Source organism: Elaeis guineensis, chromosome 5 (genome assembly GCF_000442705.2).
Source record: "Elaeis guineensis isolate ETL-2024a chromosome 5, EG11, whole genome shotgun sequence".
Classification (NCBI taxonomy): domain Eukaryota; kingdom Viridiplantae; phylum Streptophyta; class Magnoliopsida; order Arecales; family Arecaceae; genus Elaeis; species Elaeis guineensis.
The window spans coordinates 132,204,747-132,228,579 of NC_025997.2; the positions used below are offsets into that span (position 1 = coordinate 132,204,747).

Consider the following 23,833-nt stretch of genomic DNA (forward strand, 5'->3'; position numbering starts at 1 on the left):
ATAATAATCAATATTATCGATAATTTATTCAAATTATAGGTGATTCAAATTATAAAATTATTTAAATTATTATTATCTGATAATACATCAAATGCCACCTAAGATAAATTTTTTATGCACCACGAGTGGTACAGAAGATCAGATTTTTTAGTTGGACAACACGACGTGTTCCATGTCAGATTTTTTACACCGCTGTGGTGCAAAGAATTTCTTCGGAAAATGTGCCTAACCGTGTGGAGTAAATGCCCACCGGTAGTCTCTGTCTGCCGGCTATGAAAGGCCCAAACATTATCATGCTCGCTCCCCGCTACCCATCCGGGCCATTAGGAGCAATTGGACCAGCCCAACAACTTCTCTCAAGTACCTACTTTACCCTATCATTTCTTTTCCCGCCAAAGTATCTGATCCGCCTTTGGCCGCGCCGCCTGGTCAGTCCGGTCCGGTCCTCGCTCCTCATTTGGTAGGATTCATTAGGGCATCGGAGCACTGCCGGGAGCGGACATGGAGATGGACATCCCAGCTCCCGAGGAGCTCGAATGGCTCGAGACCAACGCTCTTTTCTCCGAAGAAGAAGATTACACGGTGGTGGAAGAAGTCGCCGGAGGAGATCAAGCAGAAGATCTCACAGAGGTCTTTCGACGGAAAGCCTCAGGTGCGTCCATCAATCTCACAATTAGAATTGACATTCCTCTTCTATTGCGAACCCCTTCCTTAACGTGTTCTCTGCAGATCCACCCACAACAATCGAGATCCAGACCAGCAAGAAGCGGCCTCGAGAGAAGGAAGCGGCGGCGGCTTTGGAAGGGGTACTTGCTGACGATGAAAGAGGGGTCAGGAGAAGAGCATCGGGAGATGATAGCGATGAGGAGTGGCTTCGGTACTCACCACCAAAGGATGTGGCGGCGGCTGATGCGACACCTGAGAGGGATGTTGCAGTGCCGGATGTTGCCGAGGAGAAGTTTATTTCCCGATTTGCTTCGGAGATCGAGGGAGGGAGCATGCCGGTGACCGGGCCCTGTGGAGACAGGGTTTATGCTAAGATGAGCTCGGGGGAGATGGGTGGAACCCAGAGGAAGCTAATACGAGAAAAGCCTGCTAATTGTCAGTCGGAAATTCTGTTTTCTTCTTGTTTGCTGTTATCCTTTTTGTGGTGATTGCTGCATCCATTGCTTATTGATCATGCTTTTTTTTTAAAAAAAAAAAAAACATTACCTCACCTTAATTGCATTTGCCTTTTCTGATGACTAGTTCGACGACATTTGCTTAAGCTGATCGATATGTAGTTATTTCATCAAATTTGTTGCGTTTTTGCGCAGACCTTCTTTCAGAACCTATCAGTATATTAAGCAGAAGAGTGGAGCAAGACGCTTTAGCAAAGGTATGACTCTTTACATGGACTTCGTATGGAAGTCACTTTTTCTTCAATATTATTAATTGTCACCAAGATAGTGGTTATAAAATGGAAAAACAATATAGGTTTGAAAGTTGAAAAATACATATAATAATAAAAAAATCGATGGCATCACCAATCCTGTTTCTAATCCACCTCATCATGAGGATCTTATATCCTGTTTCTTTAATCCATGTGTTAAGAAGACCGGGATGATTTGCATTAGGGTAGAGCACGAGCTGATGTGATAGCATCGTTGGACTCATCTTTATTATTTAGATCTAAACTAGAACACCATGAAAAGCAGACTTGCTTATGTACACATTAATGAACTAGTATTATTGGAAGAATTTAGTTCACCTCAAGCTTAATTTGTCTCTGAACATTACTCTTAACTCATAGCTTAGTATTTGAATACTTAGCTGTAACAATATGAATTGGTTGCTTTAACAATATGAAATAATCATCTTGTTAGATTCTGGTGCAAGAAGCTGGATATTATCTAGTGACTAGTTTAGATCTTCTGTATTTTTCAATGCTCTCCTTTACATGAAGTCAGGAAAGTTCCAAACAATCTTATTAAGATAGTTATGTTGCTATCCATGATTTTGCTTCATGCCTTCATGGTAATATTATCACTTATAGATGCTAGTGCCTAAATAGAAACTGGTTCAGGAATGCCTTAACTACTATAAGTGGTTCAAGAATGGCTTAACTACTATAAGTTTATATCTGAGATTGGTTTCCTGATTCTTTTCATTTCTCTTTATCACATTATTAGCTAGTTTATTATGATATATGTCCTAAGACATTGTTGTTTTGGTTCTGAAGGCTTTGCAAACAAGTTTTGACTCACCAATACATCAAACCCATTCTACAAGTCAGACAGTCAATGAACAACTTTGGGTAGAGAAATATGCTCCAAAGTCTTTCACAGAACTTCTTAGTGATGAACAGACAAATAGGGAGGTATGAATGATCTTTGTGCGAAAGTGTAATTAATCTACAGAATGAATATAAGGTACTTCACAATCGTAACTGATCTTTGATTGGAACTTCATATGCTACTGTTTTGCACAGGTACTTTTATGGTTGAAGCAATGGGATTCCTCTGTGTTTGGATCCCAAATTAGGGCTACCACTGATGATGTTTTATCTGCTTTACGACGACATTCTTCGGTTCAACATCAGAAATTTTCCAATCTCAAAAGCTTCTTTGGCACAAAAAGGGGAGCTCTTTTCAGCAATCAAAATTTCAAATCTTCAGATGTTTTTGATAGGGAAAATAACAATTTGAAAGGTGTATCTGAATTATCGAGCAGAAAGTCCCCAGTCAACCATCTGCCAGAACAAAAGGTGGGTGCCACATACATAATCATGGCCTAGGATTTCAAACTTAATTCTATGCTTTGCTGTGTTGGATGTTAATGGTTTAGTTGATATGTCATTTTTTCCCAGAGGGGTAAGCCAATTTTGGTAGAGTTTCCAACCAGGCTTAAATTGCCTATCAAAAAAGTTATGCCTAAAAGAAACAAAAAGCAAAGAACATAATCCAAGACTCCAGTTTTGTTTTATAAAGCTTGATGTGTTATTTCTCTTTTCCCATAGCAGTTTATGATACCTATTATTTCTAGTTTCTACATGTCATGTAAAAAAAAAATGATCTACTCAAATCCATGCAAAAATGCCTGGAGGATTTCCAATTAGTTGCAAAGTCATCAACAAACATAGTTTTTTACTTCTGCAGGTGCTTCTACTATGTGGTCCACCAGGGCTTGGAAAGACCACACTTGCACATGTAGCTGCTAAGCATTGTGGATACCGTGTTGTCGAGGTTTGGGCTTTGATCATCTCTTTATTGTTTTATGCCACAGACTATTTCAGAAGTTGATTGTTAACAAGTGTTGGAGCTGTTCCTTCCACTCTGAAGGCAAAGCATAAATTTGAACATATCCATCATGTGGCTTGATGGCAAGTAGAGATCACAGTAGCAAGTCTCAGAATATATGAGTCAATCACAAGGTGTTCTTTAAGGAGAAATGATTTCATAAGTGCTGCATCTATTTGCCCAAGGAAAAAAATCCACAAACGAAAAAAACATGAACATGATAGGGAACTCTTTGGACTTTGGTGACTGACAGGGTTTCTTACTGTTAGTAATATATAAGAGGAAAAGCAAGTCAGACTTGACAAGAGGAAGATCATCAAAGACAAGGCTATCTTGTATTGCACTACCATGATTGAAAAGGATCTACGAGTTGAAGCATTGAGATTTTGTTCCCTAATACAATGAGATTAATGGGCCATGCTAGTGTTTATGTGCATGTCTGTTGGTTCACTGGCTTTTACTTGCTGTCTATGCACGTGAGAACCATGCACTATTGCATTAAATGGTACATAAGTATCAACTAGTATGAGAGGCAAGTTGATGCAATATTACAAACTAAGGTGCATAATAGTTTAAGGACTTACAAATAATGTGCATGCAACTGCAAATATTGCTCACAATTGATTGTGGTCTGAACTTAATATCAGATTTCTTACACAGTCTGACTCACAAGAAATGTCTGGTGCAGATAAATGCAAGTGATGATCGTTCAACTTCAATGATTGAATCTAAAATTCTTGATGTGGTGCAGATGAACTCTGTGATGCCTGACTCCAAGCCAAAGTGTTTGGTGAGTTTATCTTTGCAAAGCTTTGGATATGTTTATAACATAACATTATTAACTACTTCTTCTACTTTGCAGGTAATTGATGAAATTGATGGAGCACTTGGTGAAGGAAAGGGTGCAGTGGAGGTGATTCTGAAAATGGTATATATTCTTTTCATTTGTTGGTAATTCCTTTATTATTTGTGAAGTATTGTGTAACAATTAATATTTGTCTAGATTGTTCTGTATCCTTAAATTTTTAAATATGACATAAAGACAATAAATGCTTTCTCTATGTTGTTTCATACATGTAATTACTTGGTCTTCCTAATGAATTGTGGGTAGAGTAGCCATGATTTCACTGTAGTAATTCTTTGCCAGAATGCTGGGTGAGAAAGAGGGTCCAAACACATTTATCGAGCATTGTGCAGGTAAAATGAGTCCAAACAAGGAATGACAATAGAGTCAGAAACAAGAACTACTAGGTAGCTTATGAGCCATTCAAACATCAACTAAGAATAAAGCAATGGAGAACCTGAAAAGATGTATGAACAATCGCATAGTGTCGTACGATCACTGTATCATCTATGCAGTTAACTGGAATACCAATTTTCTAATAAGAAGTCCATGTGATGGCACTATCTTGCTGCTGTGTATTTCTTCAAATAGTAAATTTGTCTCATTCTTGTAGTGGGCTGCTGAAAAGAAATCCATTGCTGACAAAGGAAATGCTACTCAGGAAGCTCAACCAGGAAAGGCTTCTTCAAGAAAAGGACGCAAAGCAGTAGCATTGTCTAGGCCTGTAAGAATGGCAGTAGAGGGGATCATTTGATTTTGTTTACTTTACCATCCCAATATATCAACGACCTAAATTTCGTGCAGGTAATTTGCATATGCAATGACCTCTATGCCCCAGCTTTGAGGCCATTGAGACAAGTGGCCAAGTGAGTTCTTGTATTTACGTCAGTATTGTTGCTAAATTTATGATTTGGTTCTTATTTTTGTTGATCTAATGCCTTTAATAATTTTATAAAATGCCAATATTTCCATTTAGTTGCCAATGAAAAATCTTTACTATATCACCTGACAAGGAGTATTTTATTTACTTTACAGGGTGCACACATTTGTTCAGCCAACAGTTAACCGTGTTGTGAACAGGTTGTCAGATTTGGAAAATCTTTGATCAATATTGTGATTTTGATGATATTTATTTTCTTTTATATCGTTCTAGCATAATAGTAGACAGTGTATCTTCCATTTTTCTTGTCTTTACTAACATTCTCATCATCTATGAACATTGGTTATGGTAGGCTTAAATATATCTGCAAAAAAGAAGGATTCAAGACAAGTACAATAGCTCTTTCTGCACTGGCTGAATATACTGGTAAGGTTTGTTTTTTTGGCTAAATTCCAACAATTGTGTAGCTCTTCTATGATCTACTTTTCTGGTTCTTCAACTAAAGTAGACTCATCAGCAACTGATCTAAAGGGTGTAATTGATGGATAGTCGTGATCTCAGCTACCCCCTAATTGCATTCATGCATATGTTCATGAATTCATAATAGGCTATTGTTTTTGATTGACCTTCTTGGTTTCTCTTTAAAACACTCTGGAGGGGGCTACGGGGACATATTTATCAAAGAAATGTATTTATAGAGCTAAGCTATAGCCTTGTGCAAAATCTCCGAACATGAATAAGATGGTTTGTATGAGAAAACTAGCATCTTACACTTGCAATTCTGCAACTTATTCGAGAGGAAGGAGTATCAGTTGATGAGCATGCCCACTGGATAATAACATGTTCAGCTCTAGCTAATCTTTTGGCCATCACACTCATAATTCTGGCAAATTCTTAATTCTCCAGTTAAGCTTTCCTTGTGAGCTTGAGGGTTGTAAGTTTTCATCAATGGGTGCCAAAGGTGCATATTAATAACCCTTCCTTTGTGGCCAAAGATGCATAGTTATTTATTTATAAATTGCATTGGGTCAGTTAAGTTGTGTTGGGTTTGGTTGGCTTAGATTTGGGTTGGGTTAGGGGTTGAAGGTGAACCCTAACTCAATCCAACTTGAGGTTAGTTTGGTTTTTCTGAGCCCATCCCCAACCCAAAATCATAAAGCTTCAATCCAACCATATCCTATGAGCAGGTTGGGTGGGCAGTAAGTTGGATCCTATTAGATAGGCCTGGTAAGTTGCTTCAAGGCTGTTAAGTATATATTTGATTATGAACTTTTGACTGGCTCAGATTTGGGTTGAGTTAGGGGTTGAAGGTGAACCCTAACTCAATCCAACGTGAGGTTAGTTTGGCTTTTCTTGAGCCCATCCCCAACCCAAAATCATAAAGCTTCAATCCACCCATATCCTATGAGCAGGTTGGGTGGGCGGTAAGTTGGACCCTATTAGATAGGCCTGGTAGGTTGCTTCAAGGCTGTTAAGTATATATTTGATTATGAACTTTTGACTGTTGTAAATATTTGTTTCCTATTTTCCTTAAGAAATGTACTTTAGATTACATGCATATATCTTTTGCAGAATGTGACATCCGTTCATGCTTAAACACACTTCAATTTCTGAATAAGAAGAAAGAAGCCCTCAACATTGTAAGTTAACAGCAAAGATCTTTTTCTTTTCTCTAAGACATCTCGGTGATCCATAGATGGTTCATTTTAATGAGCTTTTATATTATGACATAGTTGGAGGTTGGTTCCCAAGTAGTAGGTCGGAAGGACATGTCAAGAAGCGCTTTTGATGTGTGGAAGGAGGTATGAACATGCCATGAGCCAGTGATGTTTATCTGAGTTGTTCATTAGTATATACCATAGTCATATATGTTTAATCTTTGTTTTTTTTAAGGTAATTTCCTTGAATATAGATTTTGCAGAAGAGAAAATTGAAGTGCGAAAAGAAATCCATGAGTGGCTGCAGTGGACATGGAGATTTTGACTATCTGTACTCTCTCATATCTAACCGGTAAGATAATGGTTATTCTGGTAAAATGTGTACTTTCTTCTCATAGTCTAATGTATATAGTTGTGTTTCTAAATTTTTCACTATCCAAGCTGACTCAACAGTGGTGAATATGAACTGACTGTGGATGGTATTTATGAAAACCTTTTGCATCTCCCTTATCATGATCCACTGATGCAAAAGACCGTAAGTTTCTCTGTCCTCATCATTTCTATGTGATCTTGAATTTTTGCATTCATATGCTTAATTACTGTAACTTGTAACTTGAAGGTTAAATGTCTTGACATACTGGGTGTTTCTGATTCATTACTTCAGTATGTCATGCGGACACAGCAGATGTCACTCCATGGTAAGATCGCAATCTGATATATATACATATGCATGCATGCATTTCCATCAACTTTTTTTACAAGAACCGGAATGGGTTGTATGTGTAAATACACACACATGTATATGTGTGTAAGTACATACGCACACATATGTATGTATATACATATATATGTCATGTTGTATATTTTCACCAACTTGTGTTGTGTGTATACACACATATATATGTGGATGTATGCACATATATCTGTGTGTATGTACACACGCATGACACAACAGACGTCGCTTTATGGTACGATCACTGTATTTATATATACAGTCATTTGATTGACATGCTTTTAGCTGTATCCTCCAGTCCATCAACCTCCTATTGCAATAACTATTAGCCGCCTGGTAGCACAAGTCGAGAAACCAAACATTGAATGGCCAAAGACCTTTCAAAGGTACTTTATCTAAACCAATCTTATAATTTTTTGCCATATTTTATTAAATTAATTCCTGATAAATACTGCAGATATCGAGTGATGCTTATGGAGAAAAAAGACTTACTGAAGACTTGGCAAAACAAAATTGTGCCATCTATTTCAAGGCATCTATCGATCAAGTCTTTTGTACAAGATGTTGTTTCTCCATTCTTACATATTTTAACACCACCAATTTTGAGGCCGGTAATTTCTGGATTCACATTTTATGTATTTTGACCTTGGTTGACATTGGGATGTTTCATTTATTCAAAGGCAGATTTTATGGTGCCACCAAGACATAATGAAAAAGAAAGACAAATGTGGTGCAAGTTTAGACAACTTTTATTAGCCTTTGTTTGGCATGAATTTTTGTCCTTCCACTATTCAATAAACTCTAACATTTGAAGTCTCAATATATTTTAAATACATGCAGTATTACCCATTTGCTTCTTTCTTGTATAGGTGTTGTAGTATGTGCAAGAGATTCAGTCTACTAGGAGAGCTCTTCTTTGTTAATATGGTGTTCTGGTTGAACCTGTATTTGTATCATATTTATGATTTGGTAATGAGAACCATCAACTAATTCTTAATCATTCAAGCTTATTTAAGTCTGCACCTCATAAGAACCTCAACTAACAAGTGCTCATAAGGGAGAACCTGGTAACCAGTTACTAAAATCAGATAATTGTTCGTTGGAAAAAGCTGAAAATTGTCAGGCCCAAGGTTTTCATAATCAAGCCGTTTCAGTTGGTTAGGTGAAATCAGCTGTTGCATTCAATAATTATATCAAAATCCAAGTATGACATCATAAAAATGCGGTCTATCCAACATTATGTATCTTAGATGCACTTAGTTTTAAACTCAGCATCAAAATTTCAACCAATGCAAGTCTCCTGTTAGAACTGGTGTTTTATGCAAGCTTGCTGTTGCTTTTTACTTTGAAGTGGAGCATTTTTACGAGCATACATGTCAAGTTCTGTATATTTCTTTTTTAATAAGAAAATGAAGAAAGTTGCAAAAGTCAACAAATATTTGCACCAAGAGAAAGAATGTAGGAGCTTTATACAAATGACATATATGATGTGTCTGAGGTTACTTGTTTACATTATTTTGCTCTGTGAATATAATTTTGGTTTCTATATAATAAGGTTCTTATTCTGGTCTGCATATTTTCACTTTCATCCATTGAGTCAGATTAGTCTGGGTCTTAGGAGGTAATGCACTTAATATTTTCTTTTGCTTCGTTCAAATTCATGAAAAATTTTGCTTATCCTTTTTCAGGTGGCATTGCATTTACAATCAGAAAAAGAAAAGGATGATCTTGCCCAACTAGTAGATACCATGGTTTCGTATTCTGTAACGTATAAAAACTCAAAACCTGAGCCTTCGCAAAAGGCCCATAAATATGGAGCAGTTCCTGATGCTTCAGTGCTTTGTTTGGATCCCTCCATTGATGACTTTGTGAAATTTAAGGTTTTCTCTCTCCATTTGTTAATGTGCTATATAACCTTTTTTTTTTCAAAGAAGAGGGTGGTTAGTCACCACCACTCAAGATTGAACCTAAGACTTATCACTTGGAGTTGGAGGTACCAACCAGAAGTTGGTTTTTTCTGACTAACAGGATTATCAATCTGAGCATTGTGGACTCTCTGCAGCCATGAGGCAGGTCTTGGTTCATGAGGTAAGCTGAAGTAACTTACTAATACAAGAACATAATCTTTTCTTTGTCCTACTCTGCGCAAGTTTTTTCCTGTATGTTGAGGGGTGCTGATATAACAAGCCAAAGCATAGACATAGCTTGCATGTCTATTGTGGAGACAGACCAATCTTAAAATATTATTTAGCCCAGATCCAATAGCCATCGTTCATTAGAATTTTCGTGACCTAGTTTTGTTTTCCCCCTTTAATCTGGTAAGGGATCATTGCTGATTAATGTTGATCAACATACTGATATGGGATCTCATACCTGCAGAGACGATGTATCTGCTTTGTGATATATATTCCTGTCCTGAACAATTTTCCTTGAAAGGCTGCCTTATTGTGCTACTACATATTCAATAAGATATAAACTGCCGGTTGAAGTAAATCAGCACCTAGAGAGGTTCATGACTGCTAAATGTCATCCATCCTACAAGTTTTTACTTTGCACCTGATACATGCAGAATGACTTTGCAGGTTGATAAGCAGAGAATTCTGCGAGAGAGCACTGGAAGGTCCATGAATCTAACTGATGAAAGCAGCAGTGTGAAGCAAGCATCAGCTACCATAAATGCTGAAGTGATTCCAATGATAAATATGACTGAATCTTCATCCGTTGATGGCAGCAACAAGTTAAATGCAGCTTTGATTCAGAGGCAAGAGATATCCAAGGATGCTTCAAAGACAAGTTCAGAAGTCAACAAAAAACTGCCAACTTCTGGTGTGAATTTAAGAAGTCCAGGAAATCCAAAAAAATCTTCTGGTCACCCTTCTGGTTTCTTTGATAGGTAATATTCTAGGTCAGGAACTTTCATCCAATATCAATAGTTTTTATTTCTGTTTAAGGAAAATTGCATCAGTAAGTACTAAATGCATTTTATATTTCAATGAGTAGCATGTTTAATATATATATTATTAGGATAATGTCTATCTGACCATGTTACACAAGTTCCATATGATAATGTTGACTTATTATTAATAGGATAATGTCTGTCTGACCATGTTACACAAGTTCCATATAATAATGTTGACTTCTTTAGGGTTTATGTAACACTATGAGTTTGTTTGGATGTTTGGGCTGAAAATTTTGTGGGATTCATGGGTTGGACTAGTATAACCAGTAAATTAGATTAAGCTAAACCTATATTCATAAATATCCAGAGTATTTTTGAAGTGGGTCAGTTCACATCTCGTAGATCTTTTTTTTCTTCCTAGGAGATTCGGGAGATCCGCTTTAAAGATACTCTGGATATTTATAAATATAGATCTCTGATTTTACTAGTTGTACTAGTTCAATCCATGATTTTGGATGCACTCCAAACAAACTACCGACTGCATTTCATTTCTAGTAATTCAGACTTCAATGATACAGGTTTAGAAAAGAAGGCAGCAAAGACTCCATGGTGTCTGGAGATGCTTTGCAAAAGGCAGCAACTACTGAAAGAGATGCACGCCCACTACTTTTCAAGTACAATGAGGTATGCACACTATGGTGGTGCAATTTATTTATGGGCTGGATTCACATTATTTATGGGCTGTGTGGTAAATGAAGCAAAAGAAAAAAAAAATAAAACAAAGCAACTTAAGCTCTTATATAATTGTATGCTTGCAAAACTTGATCGCATTGATGTTTTTTTCCCCCGATGAAAAAGAGAAGCTGAGAGTAGCCACCCAGCATTGATGTTATCTTTCAAGGGATGCTAATAACAACCAAATTTAATGTGTTCACGAACCTACCTCCTAAATACCTTTAGCTAAGATTAACCATGCACTCGCCGTTAATGGTTGATGCCTTTGGATGGTTTGACCATGAAGAGGGGCGTGAAAAAGTTTCCATGTCCAGATTCAAGAAAATTTTTAGTCCCATGTTCAGTAATATATCAGTAAAATATTGCCAGAGAAGGGTGCGGAATGTAGCATGGTCTTTGAACTCAAGAAAATTTCAGGGCCGTTTTCCAATAATATATCATTATGATATTACCAGTAGTGGGGTGTCGAATGCAGTACGTCTTTTGCGTGTATGTCTGTGCATGTGTGCGTATTGCAGCCAACTCTTTGAACTTTTACATCAACTATTACTGACCAAAGGACAACTATTACCGACCTTCTTAATGGAAGCTAATCTGAATTGATGGTTTTGTAACTTCTATAAATGTGAAATGTTGCAGGGTTTCACCAATGCAGTGAAAAGACCGGTGAGAATCCGTGACCTGCTAATCTAGTGATGATTTGCCTTCAGGTGGTCTGGTTCATGTAAAAATGCAAGGTTTTACTTGTAAGTGTAATTTCCTTTTTGTCTATTAAACTTTTGATGCACAAATGGCACTAATTAGGGGGTGTGATATTTCGTGCTCTCAGTTGATTCCACTAATATAATTTTAGTGCATTTAAGGAGTTTTCTTGGTACAAGTTTGTCGTCGTCTAAACACGTAGCAGTACAACTGAAAACCTTGAATCTGACTTTTTTGCTTCAACGACTGTAATATCTTTTTGAGCAATTATAAGGGTAATAATAGTTAATAACAATTTTTGGACGAGTATGGTTGATAACAGCTTGAAGCTTCAAAACTCCCCCAGCCAGAGAAATAAAAGAAACGAAATTATTTTTAGAGGTGTAGATTCCTGCTTACATTAATAGATCTTGCGGAACCACCGTTTAATTGCTCTGTGGCTTACCCTTCGAACTTCTGCACTTCAACTGAAAAGATACCGAGTTTTGCAAATTTATTGTTTATTGGTCGTTAGAGTACTTGCTTTGAGAAAGAATACATAATGTAATCTTAAAATTAACTGATCATGACCTTATCCGTAGAATTGCATGCCAGACTGAGGAAGTAGATTTCCAAATTTTCCAGAACCAAATTGTTTCAGAGATTCATTTATGCTAGAATATTCAAAAAAATACAGAACAAGAAGTAGAGCATTCACTTGAACATCAGGCAGAATATGTGTCTGCGTCTACCAGATGGGACAGAATAGGGTAGAGACGGATGACATCATAGGAGCAGGGGAGGGGGCGTTTTGCGTTTTCTTCAACGTGGTAGTTATTTATTTCTTGGCAAAGAGGCCTCCAAACCCGCCGCCGGATTTCTTTTTGTTGTTGGGAATGGAGACGGAGTTGGTGGACTTGCGGCCACCGCCGTTCTTCTCCTCAACCTTCTGGAGGACGGGGTCAGTCTCCAGGAGCTGGTCCTCCTTCTGCAGCCCACCAAGGATCCAGTCTAGCAGCCCCTTCTCCTCCCCGCTTCCCCCCGTGCTCTTCGCCGCCGTCGCCGCGAACACCCTCCCGCTCGCCGCTGCCGCTCCGAAACCCATTATGCCGAACGAAGCCATCTCCCCTCTCCTCCTCTCCCCCTCCTTTCTCTATCCTTGGTCTCACTCTTTTTTGTTTTCTGGTCTTAGATTTGGATATATAGCGTAGGGGCTCCAGCCTACATCGTAATAAAAGCTGAACCGTTGGATGGAGAATTGCTATGGTGTTTTGATCATCATCTGACGACCCACAATCTACCATAGCTGGGGAGCCCTGGCGCCGCGAGTCAGCCACAAGCGTCTTATCCGAACCACAAGCTGGCTGGGAGGAAATCTCTCTGGAATTTTTATTTTTTCTTCTTTCTTTTAGTTTTTTTCATGTCATTTAATTGTGGGTTTTCTCCTGCATGAAATGAAAAAATTGTTTATATTTCCGGTCGTGGGTGAACCGGCCTCATCTATTGGTGATCCTGGATCTAGGCCAGGAATCTGACACGTTGCACTGCTATAGCCGTCCATCTAGCTTGTAGAGGGCGGACGGTCGATCACGCGCTCCTAGCTTTGAGCTCGGGGAGGCAGGGGCACCTGTTAGACTAGACGCTGTCGGGTAGCTAGCGGCTCTTGGAGGTGACAGTTCCGCCGATTTTGTTAATGTGCGTCAGTGCTACATGGAGAGATGCACCTTATCTAGCATCGGTGGTGGTTTTATCAAAGTTGGGATGCATCGTATTTATATTCAGTGGAACCCGGTGTACAGTTAATTTTTTGGTAAAAAGTGTACAGTTGATTGAAAGCACGCCGAGAGGGAAGCAAACTTTTATGCAGATGGTATAGCCAACTTCTGTAGAAGATGACGGGGCTAGAGCAAATCGTTGATGTCATCAGAAATAACTGGCTTCTGATACAACAACGTTCACAAAAAGCTGGTTTGTAATTTTAATCCTTTTTTTTTTTTTGGATAAATTTTTTTTTTGATTAAAACCGACGAATACAAAAGTTAGATTGAATCTGATTTTGATACTAGTCGATCCATGGTACTTGAGCCGATTTTATCTGACATAACATAAAAGATTAATCTTTAACCCTCATGGCCCAGTAAGTTAAGGCTAACGTCTAATTCTTCTTCTTATGGCTCTTCATTTCTGTCAATAAATAGAAGCTCACAGAGGACCTTCAAGATATAAAAATATTTCTTTTCCTAGGTGCTCGTTCTTTTACATTGGTTCCAGAGATCTGACTTGAGCATCGGAGGATCTTCATTAGAACTAATTTCGGTCGGGGGTTTATCTTGCAGGTCCCGTCACTACCATCTCGTCGTTGTCAAACTACGGTCGCTATCCAGCTCCGGCCAATCCGACTTAAAGATGGATTTCTGTTGCAATAGATTGACACTAAAGAAAAGATCCAAATCCATTTACGGAAACGAATGAGCATCCTATCAAAAGAACTCCATTGCGTTACTCCAACGCCACCAAGTTTCTAAAGACTGGATCCACCAAATGCCGACCGAATCTAAAATAGGATCTATAACCCTCTTTTGAAGATCTGTGCTTCATTTTTCACCATCACAAATGGATCGGTTAATATCTTCAGGCTATCCTAGTCGGACTCAAAATTGAGAGCCTCAAAATAAAGAAGGAGGTCGCAATATCCAGATAAAGGAGGATCTAAATGAGGAAGAAGATTGAAATATCCAAATAAGAGGGGTTACAGAAATCCCTTGATTTCTGGAACATGATGGATTGCACTTCATCATTTTAAAATTTGAACTCTTGATGGGATTCAAACGAAGAAAGAGATCGTAGCATCCAAATGAGGAAGAAGATTGCATCATCCAAACAGAGAAGAAAATTACAGTATCTAAATAGAAAAGAGATCACAACAAATCAAAATCCAAACAAGGAGATTATGTGAATCCCTTGGTTTTCAAATCATCCGTGCTTCCTTATTTCTAAATTTGAATTCTTGGAGGCATCCAAACAAAAAAGAAGATTATGATAGAACAAAATCCAAACAAAAAAGAAGATTACGAAAATCTCTCAATTTCTAAATCATCCACGCTTTCTTATTTTAAAATTTGAATTGTTAGAAGGATCCAAACAAAGAAGGAGATAACAACAGATCAAAATCTAAATAAGGAAAGAGATTATGATAGTCTCTCGGATTCCAAATTATCCACGCTTTCTAATTTCAAAATTTGAATTCTTAGAGAAATCAAAATAAAGAAGGAGATCGCGATAGATTAAAATTCAAATGAAGAAGTAGATTGCGATAGAAGCAAGGGCATTTCAAGAGAACAAGCTCTAAGAGGGAGAAACTCCAACAACTTAATATTTTTACGGTAAGAGGCTTTCAAACCCTCATCCATTATTCCACTTTCTTGCTTTCTTGTAGGATTATAGGTCTTTGAGTACCAAGCTGAGGTAGAGATCAAACTGAGCCATGATGAACCTCAAGACCAAGATGAAGATCAAGGTCGAACTGAAGTGAAGATCAAATCGATCTAAGGTAAAAATCAAGACCGAGCTGAGGTGAAGAGCAAGGCCGAACCGAATTAAAAATCAAGGCCGATCCGAGGTGAAAATCAAGGCCAAATTGAGGTGAAGATCAAACCGATTCAAGGTGAAAATCAAGATCGGACCAAGGTAAAGATTAAGATCGAGCCAAGGTAAAAATCAAACCAATCCTAAGCAAAGATCAAGGTCGAGCCGAGATAAAGATCAAACCGATCATAGATGAAGATCAAGATCGAATCAAAGTAAAGATCAAACCATTTGGAGGTGAAGATTAATACTGAGCTGAGGTAAAGATCAAATCGAGCTGAAGCAAAGATCGAGGCCAAATCAAGGCAAAGATCAAACCAAGCCAAGACAAAGATCAAGGCCATATTAAAACAAAGATCAAATAGAGCCGAGGCAAAAATCAAGATAGAGCTAAGATGAAAGATAAAGGCTAAAATGAAGTCTGATGCCAAGATGAAGTCCAAGGCCAATCTGAGAAGGCCGACCTCCATGAGCTGACCATATGAAGATCGAGCTTCCAAAGTCGACTGCTCAAAAATCGATCTCCAAAGGTCGACCCCCCAAAAGTGAGCTCCTAAAAATCGAACTTCTAGAGATCGATCTTTCGAAGTCGAGCTCTCGGAGACCAAAATGAAAAGATTGATTTAAGAATACCAACAAATGAATGCCGACTAGAGGTAAACTGACTAAAACAAGATAACACAATTCTAATTATTTGTTATCTTCTTTACTTCAAAATTTGACTTAAGAATTGGAAGGCCCGACCAAAGTCGATCCGGTGAGTTTTCTCATTCTTTGTGCATATCTGCAACTCAATAATCTGATGACACTTCTTGTCCATGGGCAAGTCGAGCAAAGATCATAATGACAACAGTCAAAAAGTGTCGAGTGGAGCCCACAAACTCTAAATCATCCGGATCAAAGACCTCGGTGACCAAGAAGCGAGGGCTAATCTGAAGGACCCTCAGAGGTCCTTCGTTTTCAAATGAGCTGAGCCAACAAAAAATTTTTGATCATATGAGACGTGAGGACTAACCACAAAGAACCTTCGAAGGCTCCTCATTCTTAAACGAGCTGAGCCAATAAAAAATCTTTGGTCGTATGAGAAGCAAGGGCTAACTACGAAGGATCCTTGGAGCCCATAAATATAAATTATTAGGACCGAAGCCCTCGACGATCAAGAAGTGAGGGCTAACCTGAAGGACCCTTGGAAGCCCCTCATTCTTAAATGAGTTGAGCTAATGAAAAATCTTTGGTTGTGCGAGAAATGAGGGCTAACGATGAAGGAACCTTAGAGGCCCCTTGCTTTTAAATGAGCTGAGCTGACAAATATTTTTTGATCGTACGAGAAGCGAGAGCTAACCATGAAAGATCTTCGGAGCTTACAAATGCAAGTTGCCAGAGCCGAAGATCTCGATGATCAAGAAGCGAGGGCTAACCTGAAGGACCCTCAGAGGCTCCTCATTCTTAAATGAGTCGAGTCGATGAAAAATTCTTAGTCGTGCGACAAGTGAGAGCTAACCATGAAAGATCCTCAAAGCTCACGAACTACCTTCAGGTCGAAAATCTTGGACGACCATGAGCGAAAAATGCCCCTCATCTCAAGACAAGTAAAGCAGAAAGCCTTTGTCATCCAAGAGACGAGGGCTAACTTATAAGAACCCTCGAAAATTTTTTGTTCTTAAATGAGCTAGATTCAAAAAAAATCTTCAACTGATTCGAAAGTCGAGGCAAATCCAAAAGACCCTTGAAGACCTCGGATAACCATGAGCGAAGGAATCCCCTTGTCCCTAGGATGAGCCAAGCTATGAGCAATAATGACGAAAAGAATTCTTGGAGGATCAAAAATCATAAATGCCGATCTGAGCTAAAGAATTATTATACATACTAAGAGCCACTCCGATAATGTATCAAAAAATATGCTACCTCCAAGAGATCGCTTAAAGGTGCCCGAACATCTCGGCCTACACTATCCGACTTGAGATAGATTAAAAAGATACTATAATCTTCACCCATCAGATATCTGAATCAGGATTAACGTCGGCAACTAAAAGTTAATGTACCGCTTTCGTCCGATCTAATTCTAGTTCGGACTCGAGAGTAGGGGCTTATGTTATGGATAGAAAATTTTTTTCTCGATTAAAGCCGAAGCACAGAAAAACTGGATCCGATCTAACCTTGATGCTATAGCCGATCCATGGCACTTAAGCCGACCTTATCCGGCATAACAAGAAAGATTGACCTTCAGCCCCCATGTAGATCTTCAAATCTCATGACCACCGAGAAGAGCTGATGATGAGTGGACAAGAAAGAAATAACATATTTTTTCAGATAAGGAAGAAAATAACAAGCATATCTCGCCCAATAAATCAAGACTAACATATGATTTTTCTTCTCACAGCTTTTTATTTTTGCCTACAAATAGAGACCTACAGGAGACCCCCAAGATATGAAAACACTTATCTCCCTAAACGCTCATTTCTTCTCATTTGTTTTAGAGATCTGATTTTAACGTCGAATGATCTCAGTTGGAGTCAATTTCGATCGAAGACTTATCTTACAGGTCTTGCCATAGCCAATCTGTGATCGCCGTTCAGCTCCAGCCAACTCGATGCAAGATGGATTTTTATCATAATATTAAAAGAAAAAATAGAGTGAGGATAGTGGTTGGATTATGCATATGCACAAGGGTTTTTATATATATATATATATATAACTGAGAAAAGGATGAAGCCATGTGAGGCCAGATTAAAGGCTTTTGCTGTATAATTAGAGGCTGAGCCATCCGGAATTCGAAATGGTGTAATACAGACATAGGATATTGCCAAAGAGGTTCTGCAGTAATATTTGAAAATCTAAGACCGAGCCAAATCTCACTTGACCCATAGGACCAAACTTCATGCTGTGTCACCTAACTCGGCTAAACCATTGTCTGTTTTTTACTGTTACAACTGAATTGTGACCTAGCTTGACTAGATCCAAATAGACCTGCTCCAACCACACCTAGTTCCCAGTGTTTCCAAGTACACAAACTACAGGCTTGGGTGCTAGGAAGATCTTAAAAATTGAGATCTTAGTTAAAATAGGAAGATTGTGGATGAGAATTTTTACTCAGGTTGGTACAGTTTGAGTACAATGCTTCACCATTTATCCTGATGAAGAGTTTTTCGAAAGGGGAGTAGACGAGCTGAAGCTACAATTATGCGGTGGAGATACCACAACTTGCCACTTAAGACGAGGGGTGGGGCATCGACCCCGGCAAGCGTTAGTCTCGATTTATCCAGGGATCTGGTTTTAGTTTAGGTAGGGAGGGAAGGTTAGAACCCCTCCCTAGTCTATCTTACTTTTAAGAATATTATTATAAAAGAAAATGCATGCAATGGAGTGGCGCTTGATAGCATTTTCCAAGATGGCAAGCAAGGATGCAAAGCACGAGCCGAAAAACAAGCTGGATCTAAAAAACTTGGGATGAATCCAAGGGGATGTAGGTGCTTGTTTGGATTAACTTTTTGCTTACGGGGAGCTCCACGCTGTTTTGGGAATCACATCGAGAGCTGTCTAACCAGGGTGGGTTGGTGTATGGGGCAAGCAGCCAGTGGAGGCACCATGTGCTTGGCAAGCTAGACTCCAGTCAAGTACTGCTAAATCTTTGACGGACTCAAAGCAGACCGGTCAACCCCCTAATCGAAGATAACAGTATTACGTGGTCCAAACATCCGCTGCAAACTTTTCTCGCTCGACGAAAAATCAAAGGTTTTCCTCCAAAAAATAAAAAATAAAAATATAAACAAAAATTAAAATTAACAACAAAAAAAAAAAAAAAAAAAAAAAATCGAAGGTCGAAATAAGTACAGCAGAGAGTTTTTTTTTTTTTTTTTGAATTTTTGGGCCCGGTAGATGACCGTTGACAAAAAGTCAAAGAACACGACAGTACTGGTCTATAGAATAAGAAGAGAGAGCGAGAAACTGAGCAGGCTTCCGAACAAAAACCTCACGGAGAGAGAGGAATGCATGTCCCATGGAACGTCGCGAAATTTAAAACACCCTGCACTCCATGGTACACATAAAGCCATGTGTTTCTACAGTTTCAGTGCTCAGTAGGCAGTACCACGGATTAAACAAAAATAAAACAAACAGAAGAAATATTATTATCAATGGAGATGCACTGCAGCAGTTCCCTCCCTCTCCTCTCCTCTCATGTTCTTAAATTGCGACACTGCTGTTTTCTCCCCTTCTTGAACTTTTTACGAGAACATCTGGCCTTTTTCCTCTCTCTGGGTAGAAATTGAACAGCAAGGGAATAAATTATAAGCTCATCTACAAAAACCTCAGACTCAGATCCAACGGTGGATCCATTCCAGCTTCCAGGAAACCTGCTTCTTTGCACTCGTTTCTCATTGACCGCCACTTCTCTGCTGCCAGGTCGTAAGACTTCAATGGGAACAACTCCAACGTCTCGATTTCTCTCTGCCGCTCTTCCCACATCACTTCCTGTTCGCTCTTCCTAGAATCTGCAAGACCAACAACAGTCGTTGTAATATCATACGATCACTAACTCCAACAATAGAACTAGACTTTGATATATATATATATATATATATATATATGACTGCGTGGATTACGTACGTAATAAGGTGGAGATTGATGAACGTTTAAGACTGGCACAAGCAGTTTGTTTTCTCAAAATTATGCTTTAGTAACTAAGATCCGTAACTCAAAAAATCACTCAGCCGGTGCGTTGTATTGTCATCGCTAGTCCTCTTTGGATTAGCATAGTGGATCGTGCCATGTAAAGAAGCAAAGTGATTGGTGCAAGACGGTGAGTGATTCTTTTCAGTTACCACCACATAGCATTTTCCTTCTTTGCTTGCACTATTTGTTATCAAGTTCTGATTCAGGACTTGCTGTTCATCATTTGTCGGTGAAAAAAAAACACCAAGCTAGTCCTTTATTTATTTATTCAGAAGGAAGAAAAGAAAGTATAACAAACAGGCCTACCCTTCCCAGTCTTTGCTAAAAAAAAAGTTTTCCGATCCTAGCTAGAAATGTGTTCAAAAGTGAATGTATCTTCTTACCGTCATTGCTGGGGAGGCTTCTAGTTCTAGCTCCTCTCTTGTCAGGGAGCAGCAGGAGGTGGTCCTCTCCTCCTCCGGCTCCAGGTCCAGGTCCCCCACGTCGGCGCTTCTTGTGATGGCGCTCGCGAGCCTTGTGGTTCTGGAACCAGTAGAAGACGTTCTTGCTCTCGATCTTGCCGAAGGAACTGAGGTGGGAGGAGATGGTCTGGATCTGGTCGGTGCTGGGGGTTCGGAGCCCCGAGCGGAAGAGATCAGTCAGCACCTTGACTTGTTCTGCGGTTGGGTTCCAGCGCCCGCACTTGGCCCCAACTCTGGCCGTACCGAACCGGTCGCCTTCGTCCATATCCTGCCTTCCTCACCAAACCAGACACCAATCCCTTCCCTTCTCTTTTGGTTTTTTCCTCGCCCCGGCCCTCTCTGAACTTTTGCTCAGTTAGTTCTGAAATCAATAGATACGCAGCAGGCGGTGACTAGTATATATAATAAGTAGAAGAGGGATTCTATCATGGTCTCGGATTTGTTTTAGGCTAGCTTGCATTAAGAAATGGCGTTGTGCCGGGGAGACATGCGCAAAAGCTGCCACTGTTCAAACCTCTCGGTCTCCGAGCAGACATCCTTAAGGCTCGTTAATTATGGTCGTACAAATCTAAGTGTTATCGTGTCTGATAGCGCCGTGTCTTATCTTGTGTCCTATTAGGGATGCTGTTATTATAATAAAGCGACTGCTGATGAACATGCATCACTGTCTGGATCGATGTAAGGACCTCACAACCAGGTGATCATTTTGCTGCTGCTTTCTGGCGCCTTCTACCGATCGTCATTCGTAAGGGCGTCATACCATTGGTTGGTGCGTCGCAGCTGACCACCCTTACAGGAGGATCGGAGCTGATCCAATTCTAGGTGGGTCGCCGCACAATCCAAGGGGTCAGGTTAACCATCTGAGAAACTTACATATACCGGACATAAAGAGGTAGCTCCTTAATTTATATCCCCAAAACAGCAAGCAGGCGAAATAGAAATACAGGCGGCACACTGGGTCGTCATCTTTAATGAACTCATATATATGGAAGGTTGGTGGAGTATCCTCTCATGACGCCAGATAAGGTGTTCAATTGTTGGGAGTGTTGCTGCTGAATTTCGAGATCAGATCGCCGTTGGCAAGGCTGAGGGGATGATGAGGTCGGTCTTCTCTCAATGCATATATAGTGAGAACTCAAATTTGTTGCTTTTGCAGCTCTTTGATTGGCTGATGGATCTGAAAAAAAAAATGTAATTAAGAGACTCTTCGGTACTCAAAGCCAATCATAATTCAAAAAATAGTGTAAAAAAAAAAAAAAAAGAGAGCTATCAAATGACTTATCTGAAAATCTCCTGTTCATTGTAGTTATTTAGAGAAAGAGTTTGACAGTCATCGTCGAAATAGACGAAATGTGCACTAACTGCATGCTAATGGCTATAATAATGTTTTAACCGAACAGTAATAGCTTTTCACGTTATCTTACAGTTATAGTCATTTTAAACTTACGGTAATGGAGTACTAGCTAGTGGGTGCGGCTGCCACTGCTATTTTCGAACCAATACGATTATTTTTTCAGTTTGTCCACATCCAAGATGAATAAGAACGAACATCTCTGAGATCGGCTCCATTTTGATTATTTATTATCGAGATCAAACAAAATATCTGTCACATGGTTAGATACAGTAGCACCTTTATCTAAATCTTTTAAAATCCTAGCTCACTTAAGAAGCAAATGCTTTTGTGAGTGATTTTAATTGGCTAAATATTTTCAACTTGAGTGTCCTTTTCTCTTACACTTCTCCCTCCGTGTGTGATACGGTTGAAACTCAAATGCCATTATCTAAGGTTGAATCTGAATCCTCTCCCAAGCGCATGCCTTGAGGAGACGTGCAACCAGGGAATCGAAGTCCCTCTTTTTTTTTTTCTGGTTAATCAGCTTGTATACTGTGAGAAAACTGATAGTACTACTCTTTGTCAGGGTTTTGTTTTATCCATATTCTTTATATCCTTTCTAACCAATGGAAACTTTGCATAATTACGCACCGGTTAGATGGGTTTAAATTACAGAACTTCTGAGTTCGTCCATCTACCAACTCACCTTTCAAGAATAGCAATATCCTCTTGTTTAATGCAGTCTAGAGAAGAATTCAGCAACAAGTCATAAAAGAGCTGACAATTTATAATTTTCAAGCTTCGATGGACTATATCTTTGTCCTTGATGCTAATTTCATACCAATAATCTAAGACTTTGGTTGAACCCAATAAATTAATGAGTCCTTGTTTATTTAACGAAGATATGATCAGATGGGTAAGACTTTCGAGAGTTAAAAAAAAAAAAAAAAAAAAAAAAGAACACATGGCCTAGCTATGTTGTCAAAGATTCCACTGCCAAATGTCTATCATGGAAATGAACTTTTAGATGTGCTAGCAGCTTGATCATAATTAATTAATATGTCCTTTAGCTGCATAAATTTCCTGACGCACATCAAAATTTTCCCGGTGCATCGCACCAAGGGTCACACAATGCAAATGGCCTCAAACTGTAGCATCGGCTGTTAAAGACTCCACTCACGCATTACTTTTAGAATGTCCTTAAAAGGTTTAGGGAGGTGTCATCCTTTTGGGGTGGCGATTGACGTATATCAATGGTACCACCTTGCTGTAAATATTCAGTGAGGGTTCCACCCTTGGGACCATCGATCGCAATTTGAAATGCCGCTTGAAAAAGTGAAGGCAAATGCTAATGGCTTTCTTCGGCAGAAGTGGCAGCCTGCTTATTCCTTTTGTTGCCGGTCACTTAAAGAAAGAGAGGTTTGGACACACGCAACCACTTGTCCGAGCCCGGAATTATATATAATACGATCTCATCACATCGTTCCTCCCACTTACTTTACGGTCTACGGTTTTTTCCAAGTTTCATGCACGGAAAATCCGTTTTGCGTGCACTTCAAGCTGCAATTCCCAAGGGACACGCTCTCCTCACCCCATCTAGTTTCATTCACATCATATGGTGCATGCTTTTGGACCACGAAGTTTGCGTGACTTGACTCCGTGACCACCAAAGCTATTTTCTCACCACCCTCCGCTAATCAAACACCTTTCAGCAGCAATGGCGCATCTGGGACCGATATCCCGGCCAAAAGACTTTCCGAGCGGCCTCCAAAAAAAAAAAAAAAAAAAAAAAAAAAGAGCGTTGGTCCTGTATGTCCGTTTAAAAAATTCCAATCCTATCCTGTTCCAGTCAGGTACAGGATGGTCACCTATCATTCATGTATTTCAAAATGATGGCTGATAGGATGTGCCTTGTTTTGTGCAATCACCTACGGTTCCGCGGTGTAAGAACTATATATCTCTAATTTTATCCTCGCAGGAAAAAAAAAAAAAAAAGGAACTACCTCTAATTTGTGTTACATATATGAACCAGATAAAATTTGAGCTCCGTGCGTTTTATCATTGCTCCAAGAGGG

General features: G+C 39.2%; 3 protein-coding genes across 3 annotated transcripts; 1 reads left to right on the top strand and 2 right to left on the bottom strand.

The window, feature by feature from the left end:
* The first annotated feature begins 338 nt into the window (after nt 1-338).
* Nucleotides 339-12,733, top strand: LOC105046264 (uncharacterized). Its single transcript, XM_010924805.4, has 24 exons — nt 339-652; nt 730-1,101; nt 1,317-1,378; nt 2,222-2,359; nt 2,471-2,746; nt 3,138-3,224; nt 3,967-4,068; nt 4,141-4,206; nt 4,736-4,846; nt 4,927-4,988; nt 5,158-5,202; nt 5,355-5,428; nt 6,575-6,642; nt 6,736-6,804; nt 6,915-7,012; nt 7,114-7,195; nt 7,280-7,358; nt 7,692-7,779; nt 7,851-8,004; nt 9,082-9,273; nt 9,422-9,481; nt 9,976-10,286; nt 10,871-10,976; nt 11,667-12,733. The coding sequence occupies exons 1-24, from the start codon at nt 502-504 to the stop codon at nt 11,718-11,720; spliced, it is 2,907 nt and encodes a 968-aa protein (XP_010923107.1). The 5' UTR covers nt 339-501; the 3' UTR covers nt 11,721-12,733.
* LOC105046265 (uncharacterized) lies at nt 12,346-12,866 on the bottom strand. The gene has a single exon (XM_010924806.4). The coding sequence runs from the start codon at nt 12,829-12,831 to the stop codon at nt 12,547-12,549; it is 285 nt and encodes a 94-aa protein (XP_010923108.1). The 5' UTR covers nt 12,832-12,866; the 3' UTR covers nt 12,346-12,546.
* A 6,411-nt stretch (nt 12,867-19,277) lies between these two features.
* On the bottom strand, nt 19,278-21,126 carry LOC105046263 (WUSCHEL-related homeobox 9). The gene is made up of 2 exons (XM_010924804.3): nt 20,348-21,126; nt 19,278-19,783 (listed from the first exon to the last, which is right to left on the bottom strand). The coding sequence occupies exons 1-2, from the start codon at nt 20,688-20,690 to the stop codon at nt 19,590-19,592; spliced, it is 537 nt and encodes a 178-aa protein (XP_010923106.1). The 5' UTR covers nt 20,691-21,126; the 3' UTR covers nt 19,278-19,589.
* Between the last annotated feature and the right edge of the window lie 2,707 nt (nt 21,127-23,833).

Coding starts and splice junctions, on each gene's coding strand:
- LOC105046264 (XM_010924805.4), top strand. CDS start 502: ATGGAGATGGACATCCCAGCTCCCGAGGAGCTCGAATGGCTCGAGACC. Junction 653..729: donor CTTTCGACGGAAAGCCTCAG/GTGCGTCCATCA, acceptor TGTTCTCTGCAG/ATCCACCCACAACAATCGAG. Junction 6,805..6,914: donor CTTTTGATGTGTGGAAGGAG/GTATGAACATGC, acceptor CCTTGAATATAG/ATTTTGCAGAAGAGAAAATT.
- LOC105046263 (XM_010924804.3), bottom strand. CDS start 20,690: ATGGACGAAGGCGACCGGTTCGGTACGGCCAGAGTTGGGGCCAAGTGC. Junction 19,784..20,347: donor AAGCCTCCCCAGCAATGACG/GTAAGAAGATAC, acceptor TTGGTCTTGCAG/ATTCTAGGAAGAGCGAACAG.
- LOC105046265 (XM_010924806.4), bottom strand. CDS start 12,831: ATGGCTTCGTTCGGCATAATGGGTTTCGGAGCGGCAGCGGCGAGCGGG.